This window comes from Ascaphus truei, chromosome 1 (assembly GCF_040206685.1).
Source record: "Ascaphus truei isolate aAscTru1 chromosome 1, aAscTru1.hap1, whole genome shotgun sequence".
NCBI classification, from domain to species: Eukaryota; Metazoa; Chordata; class Amphibia; order Anura; family Ascaphidae; genus Ascaphus; species Ascaphus truei.
In genome coordinates, this window is record NC_134483.1 from 434,850,391 (window position 1) to 434,869,298 (window position 18,908).

At 43.4% G+C, this 18,908-nt stretch overlaps 1 protein-coding gene across 2 annotated transcripts in view; it reads right to left on the reverse strand.

Moving 5' to 3' along the window:
* LARP1B (La ribonucleoprotein 1B) overlaps nt 1-18,908 on the reverse strand; it is a 55,831-nt gene that overhangs the window by 32,396 nt on the left and 4,527 nt on the right. For both annotated transcript variants that reach the window (XR_012803960.1, XM_075615424.1), the window contains exon 2: nt 2,421-2,473. Coding sequence is in view for 1 of the 2 variants with exons in the window: in XM_075615424.1 (XP_075471539.1) it covers nt 2,421-2,473 (53 nt within the window). In the remaining variant the exon portion in view is untranslated. The remainder of the gene's footprint in view (nt 1-2,420; nt 2,474-18,908) is intronic.

The window sequence follows — 18,908 nt, forward strand, 5'->3', positions numbered from 1 at the left end:
ACATCGGATTACATTTTCTTCCATGTTTCTTTTCAACATTATTATACAACCTTTCCACCAAATACTCAACCTATTCTTACCCTATTTAGAAATACTACCTATTACGGATTTACATCCCGGGCAACGCCGGGTATATCAGCTAGTATATATATATATATGTATATATATATATATATATATATACACACATATACACATATACACACACGGGAAGCAGGGGGCCTCGGGAGCTGTGTTGATTTCTGCTCCGGGGAGCCCCTGCTCAGAGAGTTACATCTGAAGGTGAAGCCGGTAAGTATCTCATATCTATTTAAAAAGATCCCACGTCATGCGGCCTATAGGAAGCTGCAGCAAGGGACGGACGTTGCAGCTTCTTATTGGGACAAAACCTTTAGACATTTCTGTAGAGTCACTTTAAGATGAATTATAAGGACAGATTAAAGAGCATGTCCATAGTTACATAGTTACATAGTTACATAGTAGATGAGGTTGAAAAAAGACTTCAGTCCATCAAGTTCAACCTATGCTAAATTTAGACAACAGATACTTTATCCTATATATATACTTATTGATCTAGAGGAAGGCAAACAAAAAACCCCATTAAGGGGAAAAATTAATTCCTTCCTGACTCCAAGAATTGGCAATCGGATTAATCCCTGGATCAGCATCCTTCCCATATATACTTATTTTGTATATCCCTGTATACCTTTCTCATCTAAAAAGATGTCCAATCTTTTTTTGAACAAATCTATTGTATCTGCCATCACAGTCTCCACGGGTAATGAATTCCACATTTTAACTGCCCTTACTGTAAAGAACCCTTTCCTTTGTTGCTGGTGAAATTTCCTTTCCTGCAACATTAAGGGATGGCCCCGAGTCCTTTGTACTGCCCGTGGGATGAATAGTTCTTTTGAAAGCTCCTTGTATTGTCCCTGAATATATTTCTATATAGTTATCATATCCCCTCTTAGACGCCTCTTTTCTAATGTAAATAAATCTAATTTAGCTAGCCTCTCCTCATAAGTTAGAATGTCCATCCCCTTTATTAATTTGGTGGCTCTTCTCTGCACTCTCTCTAGTTCCATAATGTCTTTTCTTAGGATTGGTGCCCAAAATTGTACTCCATATTCAAGGTGTGGTCTTACTAATGCTTTGTAAAGGGGCATAATTATGTTTACTTCCCTTCCATCCATTGCCCGTTTGATGCAAGATAACATCTTGTTTGCCTTTGCAACTACTGCATGACTTTGGGCACTATTGCTAAGCCTGCTGTCTACAAGCACTCCTAAATCCTTCTCCATCAAGGATTCCCCCAATATATCTCCATTTAATTTGTAAGTCGCCTTTTTATTCTTGTATCCCAAATGCATAACCTTACATTTATCTGTATTAAACCTCATCTGCCATTTACCTGCCCACGTTTCCAGTCTCTCCAAGTCCTTCTGAAGAGAAATGACATCCTGCTCTGATTCTATTACCTTACACAATTTAGTATCATCAGCAAAGATGGAGACTTTGCTCTCGATCCCAACCTCAAGGTCATTAATAAACAAGTTAAAAAGCAGGGGTCCCAGTACCGATCCCTGAGGTACTCCACTCACGACTTTAGCCCAACCTGAAAAAGTTCCATTTATGACAACCCTCTGTTGTCTGTCCTTTAAGCAGTTTTCAATCCAGGTGCATATATTATTACTGAGTCCAATTTTCTGTATTTTGTACACCAACCTCTTGTGTGAAACCGTATCAAAAGCCTTTGCAAAATCTAAGTAGACCACATCAACTGCATTACCCTGGTCTAAATTCCTACTTACCTCCTCAAAGAAACAAATAAGGTTAGTTTGGCAAGATCTATCCTTCATAAATCCATGCTGACTATTAATAATAATTTTGTTTTCCATTAGGTATTCTTGAATATTATCCCATATTAAACCTTCAAGTGGTTTCCCTACTACAGGCATACCCCGGTTTAAGGACACTCACTTTAAGTACACTCGCGAGTAAGGACATATCGCCCAATAGGTAAACGGCAGCTCACGCATGCGCCTGTCAGCACGTCCTGAACAGCAATACCGGCTCCCTACCTGTACCGAAGCTGTGCGCAAGTGGGGAGACTATAGAGCCTGTTACACATGCGTTATTTACATCAGTTATGCACGTATATGACGATTGCAGTACAGTACATGCATCAATAAGTGGGAAAAAGGTAGTGCTTACCTTTAAGTACATTTTCGCTTTACATACATGCTCCGGTCCCATTGCGTACGTTAATGCAGGGTATGCCTGTATTGAAGTCAGGCTTACAGGTCTGTAATTTCCCGGTTGTGATCTAGCACCCTTTTTAAATATAAGCACCAATATAGGTCCAATACTATGACTTGTAAAGACTGAACTAAAGTAGCAGATAACATGTAGACAGTTACCTTCGTTGGCTTGGGTCTTCCTGCCTTTATAACCTTTGTTGAGCCTTGAAGTTCTAAAATAAAGAAAATTATATTCCGTTAGTAAAGAAAATAAAACACTATGTTTGTCGTTTCAAACCAGATCATGCAACATAATGTTTCTGACAATTGGTCAAAGCTATCAGTGTGTACTCTGATGAATGAGCCTTTGACCATTTGGATGGCGATTTAGGGGGAAAGTCCTGACTAGGCCCACAATGAACCAATGACAATCAGTTAGATTTAACACCATAAACATTAGAGACCTTTTTGTAGCAAGAATCAGACACCTATAGTTCGTTATTGTAATTAGTTTGTACACATTGGTCCTAGGAGAGACGAGCCTTTTTAAAGGCTATACAAATATCCCACCTACTAAAAAATGTTTAGAATTTAATCTAGCTTTATGTTGAATTTACATAACCTATTTTAATTCAGTCTCTATTTGATCTCTTGCCACCACAGAATATCATACAGGGGAGCTTAGAGAAATGTCAGTGTGAAAAATCTTTACTCTAGGTAGGATATTAAGAGTTACACGGTTCACTATTCTAAACTTCAGATACATAGTTTTACAGAGGATAGTGACGTGCTTCACTGAAATTAGAGCAAATTTAACTTGTGCCTACAACAAAAACAACTCTGTAAAGCATCAGTAGAAAAAATAATAATAATAATGGCAGGGCTGATTGTTCGTACCATGTACGTAACCCCAGAGACATAAAACAAAAAACAGGAGACCCAAGACAACAAATCTCTGGATTACACGGAAGGTAAAATGAGCACCTGGCTGTACTCAAAGCTGTGACCATGCAGCAAGCTTAAGCCTATAGGGAACCATGTTAAAAATGGTTTTTGAGGCAAAAGGTGACACTGTGTGCTCATTTGCATGTCATTTCCCAGAATCCCTTGCTGCAGTGGAAGTGCTGTATGCTGGGTGATAATGGGGAAAGGCGGGGTTGCAGACCTGCCTAAGACATGCAGATGAGCATACAGTTGTATTTGCATATTTGCTAGGACTGCCCTGAGGAAGGTCCCGTTGGGAGGACCGAAACGTTGGCGGCCCTGTGTCACGTAATACACTTTTTTGATATCAACATTGCAGTGTGCTGTCTTCTTTTGGCTATCAGGATCCCCTGGTCACCATATGTCTATATATATATATATACAGTGTTCGACAAACCTATACATTTGCTCGCCCCGGGCGAGTGGATTTAACCCCCGGGCGAGTAAATATTGGCCCAAGCAGCACACGTTTGGTACTAGGTGGCGAGTAGATTTTTTTGGTGATTTGTCAACCACTATATATATATATATATATATATATATATATATATATATATATATATATATATAGACATATATATATAGACATATATATATATATATATATATATATATATAAAGAAAACAGTGAAACGTGGCAGGAGGAAGAAGAGGTGGTAACACCTACTGTAATATAATAACACGAAGAGACACTGGAGTCAGGGTGGGCAGGAATTAAGAATAAAACATCCACAGAAAAAAAAAAAATCTATTTGTATAGTGCCATCCACATACATAGCACTTTACAACAGTAATACACGTCACAATAGGAGACACATTTGGCATAAGCATGACATGTCATGACAAAAGTAAACATTAGGAAAAATCAGGTGTTATATTAAGGGCATATGGAAGTGGCCAAAAATATATATATATTTTTTTTAAAGAGGGGGATCAGGCGGTCCTCTTTATACATTCAAAAAGGAAAGGGTGCAAAGAAAAGTAGCTAAAAGCTATTTATAAATAAAAGCTCAAGGAAGGCAAAAAAGCTAAAGGACTTTTAAACTACAAGAAAGCAACACATTGATGGAAGCAAGAGAAACTGGACTCTTAAAAACAAAAGGGCATGGTCTGATGCAGAGACTTCAAAAGTGCTATGAAGAGACATATAGCATTCTGAATATCAACCCAAAAAAAGGATTATTTTTTTAAAATGTATTTTCACATCATGAGAGCTGAACAAAGCTGTTTTCAGCACTTTGGACACCCACCCAGGTCTACAAACCGAATGGTCATGAGATTTTATTCAATTCAGTCCTAGGCCTTCATGTTTCTATATAAATGAATACTTCTCTGTGATTATAGATCAAGAAAGAGGACTGGCTTGACAATACCATGAGAATTTGCCACCAGTGTGGCAACATGGCAGATGTAACTCTCACTTCTACTCAGTTTATTTTCTGCTATGCTGCACCTGCTTTCTGCTATGAACCCCCACCCCAAAATAGTCCAATTCGCATCTTTCTTTTGCCCCTATTCTGTACTCTAAACCCCCCAACAAGATGGCAATATCCTATAAGAGATGGGTGGAGTACCAAAGGAACGCAGACATGTACTCCAATGTTGGTGTGGAAAGACTAATGCCTGCAAACAGATTCGTGATATGGTGACAGGATACCTACCGGTGGGGGGGAATGGGTCACTGAGGTGTACAAGAGAATGTAGCTAAAGGGTTATCTAGCTATATATAGATAACATGTTATTTACATACAAGCACATTGAACAGTCCTTCAAACTTTCCAGTACATAAATAGAGGCGATGGATAGTGGGGTTACTATATTTGTCCTAGGCTGTATAGTAGCAGTGCTGTTGAATAGACACCTCTCCAGTGCTAGATGAGTTAATGGTGTTATTTTTGGTGGGTGTTGGAGCCTTGAGCAGGGATTAATAACCATTCTGTGTAATTTCTTAGTGCAGAGAATGTCCTAAAGTTAGGGGTCAAGCGGCTCCCTTTGTATGTTCCAAGGCTGAGTATACTCTAGTGCATGTATGTCAGCCCGTCATTTCATGCGGTCTCTAGCTGCGCCCGCCGACTTCTCTGCAGTTAACCTCTTGTGCAGAGCACAGTGTACAAGCTGCTTCAGTACAGTAACTACCCGTGTTTGCATGTAACTGTTGTTCCATGTTATGTGCATAACCTAGCAGATTAGATGCCAGTCCCTTTACCATAGGCACGCAGCTACATTTACTTTAACTAAATCGTCGTAATATCCCAATATTACATCGTTACTAAACTTGATTTTAGACCTTTTTTTCGCAGTTACACAAAGACCACTAATATTATAATATATTATATAATATATATACTTATACTATTTTTGGTCAGTAGTGCACCTTAAAAGGGATCTCTCTGTTGATCGTGTCTACTACATGACCTATCAGCCTCTGTTTATAGTCTGACTATCTCCGTGGTAGCACACATTACCATTATAAGCTGGAGCGAGGTTATCTATTCCTTGTTTTGAAACTTTCCAGTAACCCTGAGGAAGCGACACAAGTCATGAAACACGTAGGGTGAAGGGCTAACACAGGAGTGGTTTCGCAGATCCCTCCGCTGTGAACGGTAATGTCACTCAGAGAAGCCGGTCGGTGAATGCGACCGGAGAGGTGATGCTGAGCAGCTGATACAGCACATCCACAGCATAACGAATAAGCCAACCAGGATCTACAAACACACCGAGATCATCTTTATACCGGACGCATGTCCTAGCTACTTCTCGCACTGCAAAAATCACAGAGGATTTCCTAACAGTAGAGCCGATTTCCAAGGACACCCACCTATGACGGGTTTGATTTCATAGATCAATTGCGTCATTCATTAAACTGTCTAAGCCCCATAAAAGTCCTTTCCCCCCCCCCCCCCAAGTCCTTCACACTAGTTTTTGTTATATTTTATACTTGGATAGATTGCAGAGTATTTATACAAGCACAATGGCCAGGTGCAAATGTGTAACTTTTGCTAGCAAATGTTTAAACCCTCAAAAGAAAAAAAAATATGAGTTTTTTTTAATGTAACAAGCATTTTTTGTGCCTATAGCAGCCATTTACAAAGTCACATCCCCATTCTCTTATGAAACAGGCTCTGGCACACCTCTTTTTGTGCCCTGCCCGCTCTAGCAGTGCACCAGTTGTACCTAGTGACTGCCTGGTCACATGATCTTCCCCGCAGAACTTTGCATCTTTGGCCCTCTCCGGCTGCACTGACAGCCATTTAGTGAACCCCAAAGCCAAATCTTTGCTGATTGATCACAGGAGAACGGATCGATCGGCAACTTAGCCAATTACTTATTGTGTGGATTGTATTGATGCACATAATAAAGGGAAAATGTAAAAAAAAAAACGTCAGCTTGGACTGCTGCTTTAATATGGACTTATTTGATGATTGATGCACAGAAGAGAAGACATTCCTCTTTAAAAATGTTTGGATACAAAATGTTTCTTCCTCACACTAAAATGCAGCCATGTTCCCAAAGCACCAAGGTTTCAAGAGTGGGCAGAGAACACAGATTACCTCACACCTTGGATCTGCTCTGCATTCTAGTAACATTCCAGTCACTATATGTATGTAGTACTACATGTCACCCTCTTCTCCAATACAAAACATGATTACCTGTGCCATACATGCCCAAAACAGAGCACGTCATGCAAATCTGCCTCAAGCCACACGGACTCCCAACAGGCATTCTGAAAGAGTCGGGCAGATTGAATTTACCCCAATATACAGTGTGACAGAAACCAGGGGATGGTAATAAATTCCGTATATAGGGCTCCCAGGATACTAGACAGTTTCTATCCTGTTTGGCCTGGGAGTGCAGCCTTATAATACATACACTCCATCCCACAGTTTGGCAAGCGCTGGAACTGAGGGATGAGAGATCCAGACCAGAGTTTGTCTGCTGCCTGATTTCTGTCACCTGTCATGCTAATTAGGAATCAGGTATGAAAGACTGATTTCCTGTTTGCTCTGGTCTCCCCACAAGAGCCAGGAGGCTGGAAGGCTGCTGAACTACAGAGGGGAGAAGCCTCTTCCCCAAACAGGTTCAATCTTTCTGTTCATTTGTGTAAGACTGCAAAAGTACCGTGTTTTGATGTTGGAAGTGGAAAAGCCACTTCCAACCCTGAGTCAGGGATATCTAAGTTAAGTTATCGCTCAGGTGAGCAGCTTTTGTTTTGATCTGTTTTCTGTTGTATGCACTGTGGCAGTCTCAGTGCCTGGGACTGAATAAACCAGGCATAGCCTGTTTAAAGGAACAGTACGTGACGCCTCATCATTTAACCTACCCTAAAAGACCGTGTTCTAAACAGTCCCGGACAAACGACGGAGCCCCGGAGTAAGCCGTTTGTCACATATGGTGGAGAATGCGGGCAGAGCACTAGGGGGTCTGCGGGTTGAAGAATTTTGAAAAAAAAAAAAAAAAAAAAAAAAAAGTTTTTTTCATCCTCTGCAAACAAGATGGAAGACGTGGTGGGTGCGCTGGTACGCAATGTCGCTGCCCAGAAAGACGCGAATGAAACCCAGCAACAGCTGTTAATAGCCCAGCAAGAAACTAATGCAAACCAGCAGCAGACGAATGCAGCCCAACAACAGCTGCTAATAGCCCAGCAAGAGATTAATGCCAACCAGCAACAGGCGAATGCCAACCAGCAACAGGCGAATGCAAACCAGCAACAGACGAATGAAGCCCTGCAAAACGCGAATGCAAACCAGCAAGAGACAAACCGCTTGCTGAGAGAGGAGCAACAGCGGTTCGCTCAGGGCTTACAGCAGGAACTCGAGATCCTGAGGGGGACTATCAGTAACCTTCCACTGGCAGCGGCAGCCCCAGTACCGAAAATGATCAGGGCAAGCCACTACCTTCAGAAGATGGGACCCTCGGATGATGTGGAAGCCTATCTTCTCACGTTTGAACGCACGGCACAGAGAGAGGGATGGCCAGAAGCTGAGTGGGCTGGTCTAATCGCACCCTTCCTAAGTGGCGAACCCCAGAAGGCTTACTTTGATCTAGAGCCAGCCGAAGCTAACGTCTATGCAAAATTGAAGTTCGAGATCCTCGCCCGCCTCGGCGTAACCACGGCTGTTCGCGCCCAAAGGTTTCACGCATGGTCCTTCACGATGGATAAAGCCACCCGAAGCCAGATGTATGACCTCATCCACCTCGCCCGGAAGTGGCTACAACCCGAGATCAACTCAGCCAGCCACATCGTGGAACGGTTGGTCATGGACCAGTTCTTGAGGAAACTTCCCTCTGCCTTACGCCGTTGGGTCAGTCGGAGTGACCCCCACAATGCGGATGAGCTTGTGGCCCTCGTAGAAAGGTACAATGCAGCAGAAGAGCACCCGCAACCCACAGTCGTGGAGCAACCCCACTACCCGAGGTTCCAGGACTCTTCCAGAGACGGTAAAAGGGTACCGGGGTTAAGGGGCGCTGAAGAGCGGCGACCACCTTCACGCAGCACCAGCAACAGTGGTTCGCACACTAAGGGCAATAGCCAACATGGGGAGCCGGGAAAAGGCTCTAAGTGGGACACAGACTATGTACCTAAATGTGTAAATTGTCATGAGAGGGGCCACACAGCAAAAATCTGCCCACTAAATGATGAGCCCATGCAATGCAACAGCGTGGAACCTTATTCGCTGTTGTCCCAATGTATGGGCCCTAGCCCAGAGGACCCCTTGAATAACCATCTGTGGGCATTTGTAAAGGTTAATGGTAAGAGGGTTCGGGCACTTCTTGACTCTGGGAGCATGGTCACACTAGTGTCCGAATACCTCTTGCCCATTAAGAAGAAACAGGGAAACAGTTCACAAAGAGTGGCAATTTGTTGTATACATGGGGATAATCATGAATATTCCACTGTTGATGTTTTTTTTGAAACAGAGTTTGGTTCTTTAGATTTCAAGGTGGGTATTGTACCCAAACTGGCACATGATGTGTTAATAGGGACCGACTTTCCCCATTTTCTAAAAATGTGGTCCCCCGCTCAGAATAGCGCCCAGAGTTCAATAGCGGACCATAACGAAGTATTAGAAGAAACAAATCCTTTCCCTTTTTCAGAAATGGAGGTTGACGAGGGCCCAAATAAGAAGGGGGAAAAGGAGGAGTGCTGTAAAATTCCCTTCCCCATCACTACTTTGGTAGGGAATACCCCAAATCAAGATGTTGAGCAGACACTTACCACCCCAGAACCGGATAAGACCCTCGCTGACCTAGAGGTCAGTCCTGGGAGTTTTAAGAAGGCCCAGTGGGAGGACCCCACATTAGCGGTAGCAAGGGGAAATATACGGGACCAGAATAGTACTCCTGGCCAACCAGATAGGTCACTTGCTTACCCCTACTTCGAGGTAGAGAACGACCTAGTATATCGGGTTGATAAAAGGAAATCAGTTACAACTAAACAATTGTTGGTACCACGGACATTCCGTAACGTAGTATTACACCTCGCACATAGTCATCCATTGGGGGGACACCTAGGGGTGGAAAAGACAAAAGAAAAGGTTCTCCGAAGCTTCTATTGGCCTGGGGTTCTGGCAGAAATTACGAATTATTGTTCCTCATGCCCAGAATGTCAGATCACCGCCCCGTTCAAGGCGTACCGCAGCCCATTGGTACCCCTTCCCATAATAGAGGTACCATTTGACCGGATTGCTATGGATCTAGTAGGACCCCTAATAAAGTCTGCTAGGGGACATCAGCATATATTGGTAATATTAGATTATGCCACCCGATATCCGGAGGCAGTTCCCCTACGTAGCACCTCAGCTAAAAACATAGCAAAAGAGTTAGTAGTTCTGTTTTCCCGGGTCGGGATTCCTAAAGAGATTCTATCTGACCAGGGAACACCATTTATGTCCCAAGTAACGAAAGAGCTATGTAAACTCCTAAAAATCAAGCATCTCAGAACCTCAGTCTATCATCCACAAACAGATGGTTTAGTGGAAAGGTTCAATAAAACCTTAAAGAGCATGTTACGGCGGGCGGTTGATAAAGATGGGAAAAACTGGGATTGTTTGTTACCGTACCTGTTATTTGCCATTAGGGAAGTTCCCCAATCATCCACTGGCTTCTCCCCGTTTGAACTATTGTATGGCCGACACCCAAGGGGCTTACTGGATATAGCCAAAGAGACTTGGGAACACGAGGTTACCCCTTACAGAAGTGTAATAGAGCATGTTGCCCAGATGCAGGACCGCATTGCTGCAGTCCTACCCATAGTGAGGGAACACATGGAGAAAGCTCAAGAAGCACAGAGGAATACATATAATAAGGGTGCTAGGGTCAGAATTTTTTCTCCAGGTGATAGGGTACTAGTTCTGGTTCCCACCGTGGAGAGTAAATTCCTTGCTAAATGGCATGGGCCATATGAGGTCTTGGAAAGAGTGGGAGAAGTAAATTATAAGGTAAGACAGCCAGGTAGGAGGAAACCTGAGCAAATTTACCATATAAACCTACTCAAGCCCTGGAAAGATAGAGAAGTCTTGTTAACCCTAGTACCCCCAGGTCCGTCAGAGAATCAAGAAACTGACCCAGAGGTTAGCATAGCTGAAACCCTGTCTGTTCATCAGAAACGAGAGGTTCAGAATTTAGTGAAAAGAAACAAAGAAATCTTCTCTATACGGCCAGGTAGAACTAGCGTAATTGAACATGACCTAGTCTCTGAACCGGGGGTCCGAGTTAACCTTAAACCGTACCGAATCCCAGAGGCCAAAAGAAAGGCTATAAGTTTAGAGGTTAAAAAAATGCTAAAACTAGGTGTAATTGAGGAATCCCAAAGTGGGTGGAACAGCCCTATAGTCTTAGTCCCAAAGCCAGATGGTACAACAAGGTTTTGTAATGACTACCGGAAACTAAACGCGGTGTCAAAATTTGATACTTATCCTATGCCCAGGGTAGATGAACTTGTAGAGAGACTGGGCAAAGCCCGATATCTCACAACCCTAGACCTAACAAAAGGGTACTGGCAGGTTCCCCTCACAGAAAGGGCAAAAGAAAAGACAGCCTTCTCAACCCCAGACGGCCTCTTTCAGTATAAGGTGTTGCCTTTTGGCTTACATGGAGCTCCCGCCACATTCCAAAGAATGATGGATAAAATTTTAAAACCACATGCTCGGTATGCTGCCGCCTACCTGGATGATGTGGTAATCCATAGTGAAGATTGGCAATCCCACCTTCCAAAGGTCCAAGCTGTGCTTGACGCAGTCCGGTCTGCTGGACTAACTGCTAACCCCGCTAAATGCACTATTGGTCTGGAGGAGGCCAAGTATCTGGGATATTCTATTGGCAGAGGTTTACTCAAACCCCAAACACTCAAAGTGGAGGCGATACAAAATTGGCCAAGGCCAGTTACAAAAAAACAAGTAAGGACCTTTTTGGGGTTAATTGGGTACTATAGAAGGTTTATTCCCAATTTTGCGACTAAGGCAACCCCACTAACTGACCTCACAAAAGCAAGAGGACCGCTAATGGTAAAGTGGTCCCCCGAAACCGAACAGGCCTTTAGAAGCCTGAAAGAAGCTCTCTGTGCCCAACCAGTGTTGGTCACACCTGACTTCTCCAAAGAGTTCGTAGTCCAAACCGACGCATCTGAGGTAGGGCTGGGGGCGGTACTCTCCCAGGAGTCTCAAGGTGAGGAGCACCCCATCCTTTATTTAAGTAGGAAACTAAATCCCCAGGAGAAAAATTACTCCATAGTAGAGAAAGAGTGTCTCGCAATAAAGTGGGCTGTAGAGACGCTCAAATACTACCTGTTGGGGAGAAAATTCCGGTTGGTCACAGATCATGCACCCCTTACCTGGATGTGTCAAAACAGGGAAAAGAATGCTAGAGTGACAAGGTGGTTCCTAAGCCTACAACCCTTTAAATTTTCTGTGGAACACAGGTCAGGGCACAAACATGGCAATGCTGACGGGTTGTCAAGGATGCACTCCCTAATATCCATGGTCGCTCATCCCTCGAGGTCTGAGCTGGGGGGGAGGATATGTGACAGAAACCAGGGGATGGTAATAAATTCCGTATATAGGGCTCCCAGGATACTAGACAGTTTCTATCCTGTTTGGCCTGGGAGTGCAGCCTTATAATACATACACTCCATCCCACAGTTTGGCAAGCGCTGGAACTGAGGGATGAGAGATCCAGACCAGAGTTTGTCTGCTGCCTGATTTCTGTCACCTGTCATGCTAATTAGGAATCAGGTATGAAAGACTGATTTCCTGTTTGCTCTGGTCTCCCCACAAGAGCCAGGAGGCTGGAAGGCTGCTGAACTACAGAGGGGAGAAGCCTCTTCCCCAAACAGGTTCAATCTTTCTGTTCATTTGTGTAAGACTGCAAAAGTACCGTGTTTTGATGTTGGAAGTGGAAAAGCCACTTCCAACCCTGAGTCAGGGATATCTAAGTTAAGTTATCGCTCAGGTGAGCAGCTTTTGTTTTGATCTGTTTTCTGTTGTATGCACTGTGGCAGTCTCAGTGCCTGGGACTGAATAAACCAGGCATAGCCTGTTTAAAGGAACAGTACGTGACGCCTCATCATTTAACCTACCCTAAAAGACCGTGTTCTAAACAGTCCCGGACAAACGACGGAGCCCCGGAGTAAGCCGTTTGTCACAACAGCTATTATTGTCACACCCGATAAGGTATAAGGTAAATAGCGGCAGACACAGCCAATACTTGGTCTAAAAAATTTATTACCATCTGTAAAACTCTCTCTCTCTTTGCCCCCCCCCCCCTCTCAAAGAAAAAATAAATAAATCATACAAGGAAGGAATTAAATGTTTCATCTCACAATGACAAATAAATAGGGAGAGGGCAATGGAACAAGTCGAACATTGTCCTTATACAGCCGTTAAAGGAGCAATCCAAGCATGTGACCCTCTGGGTCTAGAAATTTAAATGTAAGTGTTATTTTTACAAAAATAAATGTGTATAAAAAAAACAAAAATAAACACACACACACAAACACAACTCTGCTAGTCTTAGGCCTCGTTCAGGGTGCTTGCTTCGGAGGGTGGGCATGCTTACGTGCGAGCTGCCGTCCGAAACAATGTATTGAAAGTGAATTGTGGTTGTCAAGGTAGCAGCTGCCCTGTCTCCGAAGTACAGAGTTGACGCTGGCTACAGTTTCAATAAACAACCCAAGTCGTTTTTTGAAGCTGCAGCAGCGTCACTGGTACCTCGGCAGCCAATGAAATCATTCTTGAGAATGATTTCAAGAAAGCAACTCCGATCCCTAAGCTGAGGTCTGTAGCACCGCCTCCTCCCCGCCTCCTCAACTCTTGAAAAAGTCTGCTGGGGATGATGTGCACACATCGCCCAGCAGACTGCCGCTCGCACACGCGAATGCCCGCCCTCCAACTCCTGCCTCTGGCACCCTGAACGAGGCCTTATGCTGTAACATTTTGTGCATCTGTTGGATTACTCAAAATGCATTCCTCACTGGAAGTAAATATGCCCAAACTGTATTAACAGGCAGTAAACATCATAGTCAGTGATGTTGAAATACTACACAAAGCACCAGTTTTTTCAATATATAAAAAACATTGCCAATGTCCAATAGGAGTCACTAACCCGTTCCCAAAGGAAATGAAGTAAATCCAACTGGAGTGGAGACCGCAGAACAATATTTACCAGGCACGCTCACACGGAAGAGTATTTTTTTCCCTACAGAGGACATGCATGATTTAAAATAGTACAAAAAATACATTATGTGAAAGCGAGGGGGAAACAGGAGCCACACTACAAGTATTCTAGTTCCCCCGAAACTTGACAGGACCAGTGCCCAGGACAAAATGCAGTACGGTGGTCTGAGAAAAACGCACGTTCCAAAGAATGCGTATGGGAAAACATTTTGAAATATTAAAAAAAAACAACATAATTATATTTACATTTCACCCGGGACATCAGGGGGATTGTTTGCTGTCTGCAACCTAAATAGGTAATCAGCCAGAATCGAGTAGTGGTCCATCACTCAATATTACATGGATCCCTAGAAATACACAGGTTAACCCTTTGAGTGCTAGTCATGGGTCTGGCTACATCATGGGGTCTGGCACTCTAGGGGCCCCATGACGTAGTGGCTATATCGTGGCCCTTTGTACCTTGTTTTCTAGGAGAGATTACGTTACGAGCGTTGAACACAATATGGAAACGGAACAGGAGTCCTCTTCCGTTTCTATGATCAGTGACGCTGCGATTGCGGGATTACGATGTGCCGGAAGTCGTGGCACTCTGGTGCTGCAGCCACTCTAGCACTCAAAAGGGTTAACTCACTCAGTCACATGGTGTGGCTGCAAGGCACCGAGAGAGGTTTGAAAAACACTGCTCTACACCAGGGGTGTGCAAATGGGGGTGGGCGCGGCACTTAGAGGTCCCGCGCTATTCCGCAAAGCATTTAACTTAAATGCCAGGGAGTGTGCGGGTGTCCTCTGTAACTCAATCACCTAGTCTCCAGCGGCTTGGCCATGGCAACATCAGAGGACGCTGGTGAAGAGGTAAAGCAAGGGGGGGGTGAAAGCAGAAAGGGGCGCAGGCGGAAACGTTTGCACACCTCTGCTCTACACCATGCAGTAGTTTCATTTAATCTATACCTGCCAAGGTATTAAAGCAGGAATACCGGTTTCACGTTTATTTGTATTGTTCATTGCAGGATTGAAGCATGGGGTCTTCGGGGGTGAACTGCATTCATATCAGCTCTGGGGACCCCCTGCTATCTCTGCAGTCAGAGAAACTGTGCTTAACATAATGGCTGCGTTTACATTTCACGTCTGGTACAGACCAATAGGAAGCTGTGATGTCATCTGGTGTAGCTTCCTAATGGCCAGCGTGACCAGGACTTTTAAATGGAAGAGATACCGGCACCCCCTACAGAGGTAAGTATCTCTGGAAGCAGAGCTCCCCCACCCCCCAGAGTTCAGCTCTGGAGATCCCCTGTAATCCGGAGAATCCTGCCATAGTTATAATAAAAAAAAAAAAAAAAGAGAAACCCGTATTGCTGCCTTAAGCATCCTAGATTATGAAAACATTATAAACGACTAAAGAATGTGTTTCAAGCATGTCCCTTTATTGTAATTCACTATACGTTGCTAATTAGTATTAGAGCCAAAGGGGGACTGGAATCTTCAATGTCTATTACTTCATACCCAGGTACAAGAATTCCAAATAGGTTATACTAGCACAGTAAACTAAAACTGAGTATACAGGCAGTCCTCTGTTATCCAAAGGAATCCGTTCTGGAAGGAGCGTTGGATAGTGAAACCGTTGTAAAGCGAGTCCCATGTTAATCAGTGGCGGTAAGCGTTGGAGAACGCGTTATGGCGTCGAAAAATGTCCCATGGGGTTGCGTTGTATAGCTTGGATATGCCATTTGTTGTAAAGTGAAACATTGGATAGCGAGAACTACCTAAACACATTTATGGCAGCATTTGTTGAGCATGCATATTATCGGTAATCTGACGTCACAAGTATATACATGGTTCATGTATACTTTTTAGCAGAGCAGGCAGGGTTGGGAGGTTGTCAGCAATAAACGTATTCCAGTACAGGCTTATCTCCCTTTATGGCAGCTTGAAGCTACTCTGTGGGAGGCAGCTTGGGTCAGCACTTTTCTGTCTGGAGTAATCTGATACACAGCATTTGTGGGAGGGGGGGGGGTGCAGGAGGAAGGTGAGGAAAAAACCCTACACTTACTGCAGCTCTCTTTTCTGAGCCTGGTATCCTCATTATTCTCAGACACTGTCACTATGTACCTTAACTACTCATCTTGGGCAAACAACTAAAATCCCATCTACCGATATAGACAGGATACATACAAGCTAATAGATCCAGCATGAGTAATGCGGGTTTACAAAGTCGAGAGTATCCCTTGGTATTGTGGGTACGGTTCCCACTGTGTTTTGCCGAACAGAGAACTTGGCAACCGCTTATCCAAACATGACAACGTTCTATTTTATTTTTCTTTTCTTTCTGCAGACAATACACTGGATTAGAAGCAGCACAAGACAAAAACTGCTAAGGAAGCTTCTAAAATCTGCGTTTGAAAGTGATATTTCTAAACTCTGCCACTTGTTTTGCAAATGAGATCAATAAGAGAGAGTAATCTGGAAACCACATACAATGCTGATACAAATGTTACCATTGATATTTCTTTTATTAGACATAACCTTATTAACCCTACAGTATGAAGGCAAAGTGTAGGAATGGAAACTCACACCCTGTACTCTACGGATATTGAACATGCAGCCAAAATTACCAGAGGGTTGAGACATCCTCCAAAACATTCAGTTTCTCATCTACCCAACTACCAATTGAAGGCGCCGAGAAAACGAAAACACTGCCACTTACCCTTTTATTTTATTGAATTCAGTCACCAGTGTTTTCCTCTCCTCTATGGAAAGCCAAAAGGCTGCCCAATTACATGGGCCAATAGAAATCTGAAATGTCACAGGGTGGGTAAGGGGGGCAGTGTTGAGGCTTTCTATTGGACGACCATTTAATGTCCAGGAACTAACATCCAATGTGATGTTACTCCCACCTAGACCCAGAAATGTGTTTTTCTGAAGGAGTGATATAAAATCATTTTAATATACTATGCATATCCCAATGAGCTTATTTCCCTATTTAGAACGAGTAAAACTGGGTTAACGTTATGTTACTCGCTTTAATGGATAAGTGTTACTATTACTCTAAATCTGTATATTTAGGAGGGACTCCCACTTTACAAGATTTCTTTTTGAAACTGAGATATTAAAAATATTTTCAGATCTAGAACGACTAACAATTAACGGTAATAATAATAGCTATTAATAGTAGATATCACAAAAATTGTTTTTGTTACAGGCCACTGAGAAGAACAAGACCATTTGAGGAATGAGTGTCACTTTGATCCAAACGATGAAATGCAAAAGTCATAAAATTATATACACCGCTACAAAGATGAAAAAATGTTCTACAGCTGGTCATACACACCTCAGTAATAATATAATTACCAGATAGGAACAAACAATCCCACCTGAATTTTACATATGTACACACACACACACACGCGTTGCATTTTAACCTGATAGCGAAGGAGGTAATGTTCTTGAAGATAATGACACCTAAGTGAATATATCTCGAATGACATTGTGGGTTTCAGAGCAAAGGCACCAACTCAATGCAGACATTGTAACCATCAATGCTGCATTCAATACCTAGAGGGCAATGCTCTAAACACCAAAGCAGCAGCTCATGCGCAGCAAAATATCCCCAAAAACATTGGTGTTGCACCATCTTTTTCTTTATAATTACATATGACCCCCCCCCACCCCCCCATATGTGATTTACTGGACGAGCAGATCGCAGGCTAAAACAGACAAAAAAAAAATCTACAATTCAAAAAACAAACAACTGGTTGATTATATAGTATTAATCACAAGAACCAACAGTCCTTTGGCACTCTATCAAAGTCTGTGTTTTGGGATATACGGTATAGGCAACCCTAAAAAGTACTGCAGCAATTAATCTGGTACTATTTCTTACTCTACATGATTTGACCTAGACCAAAACGCTTGCAATCACATCAAAGGAGAACGCTATAGTTGAATATTTATCATACATAACTTTACATCGTTTATGTTAATTGGCTTATGTCAGAGTACAGCCACATAACTGAAGTTTATACCCACGCGCGAACGAGTTAGGCCTTGCCCCCGCTGCCTACTACAGCGTCCGCTGTGCGCACGAGCCCTCTCCTCAATAGCGCCGGGCCCGCTGCGAGGGGGGGCCGCAGCGCTCGCGGGAGAGCTGCTCCTGCTCTCAATAGAATTGAGAGCAGGACTCGCGTCGAGCGATTAGGCACGCCCCCCGGCGGTTCAGCCAATGAGGGCGAACCTGCCGGGTGACGTCAAGGCCGCGCCCCCGTGACTTCCCCGCCACGCCCCCCCGGTCTCTCCTCCTGCAGTGAGCTGCAGACCGGGGAATCGGCTGAACACGCCGCCAATATCGCGGGCGCGCATTACAGCGGCGTGACCGGGGCCTTAGCCTTACGTTGCACCAAAACAGTTCTGCCCATCATGGAGAAGAGTAGGAGGGATAAGGTGAAGTCTAACAAATAGGCAAGACACATTTGGGGTTATTAAAAACTTCTCGTACGATTGGGACACTATTGCACGGAAACACCCGTTGACTTCAATAGGGGTTTCCAGTTGATAATACCCTGATTGGCACTATCACAGTTTAATTAATAACCCCCTTAAAACACTAAAAAGAGCACATATAGCACAAATGCTTTGGGCGACATCAATCACTGTAAATTCCAGCTCATTCAGGATGTGGAAAGTGCCCTTACTCAAGCTGTAAAAAACACACACTTCAGGCACATACCACTTATAAAATCACCCTAACCATCAAGAATTATAGATATATTAGCACACTGTAATATAAAGCAATAATGTATCCAAGATAACAAAATAACCAAAACACATTTTGGGGTGGCACTCTCCAGAATTGGGCTACTTTGAGATCAGTTTTTAAGCAAGAAGAGTTGTGTTGCGCTTGAATTATATAGACACCGTGTATCAAAATATGGTGCTGCACTTTCATTTTCAGAATTGTTTTATTGTGTGGATTTACCCTGGGAGATAACATGACATGCACTTAAAGGTGCAGTGTCACCTA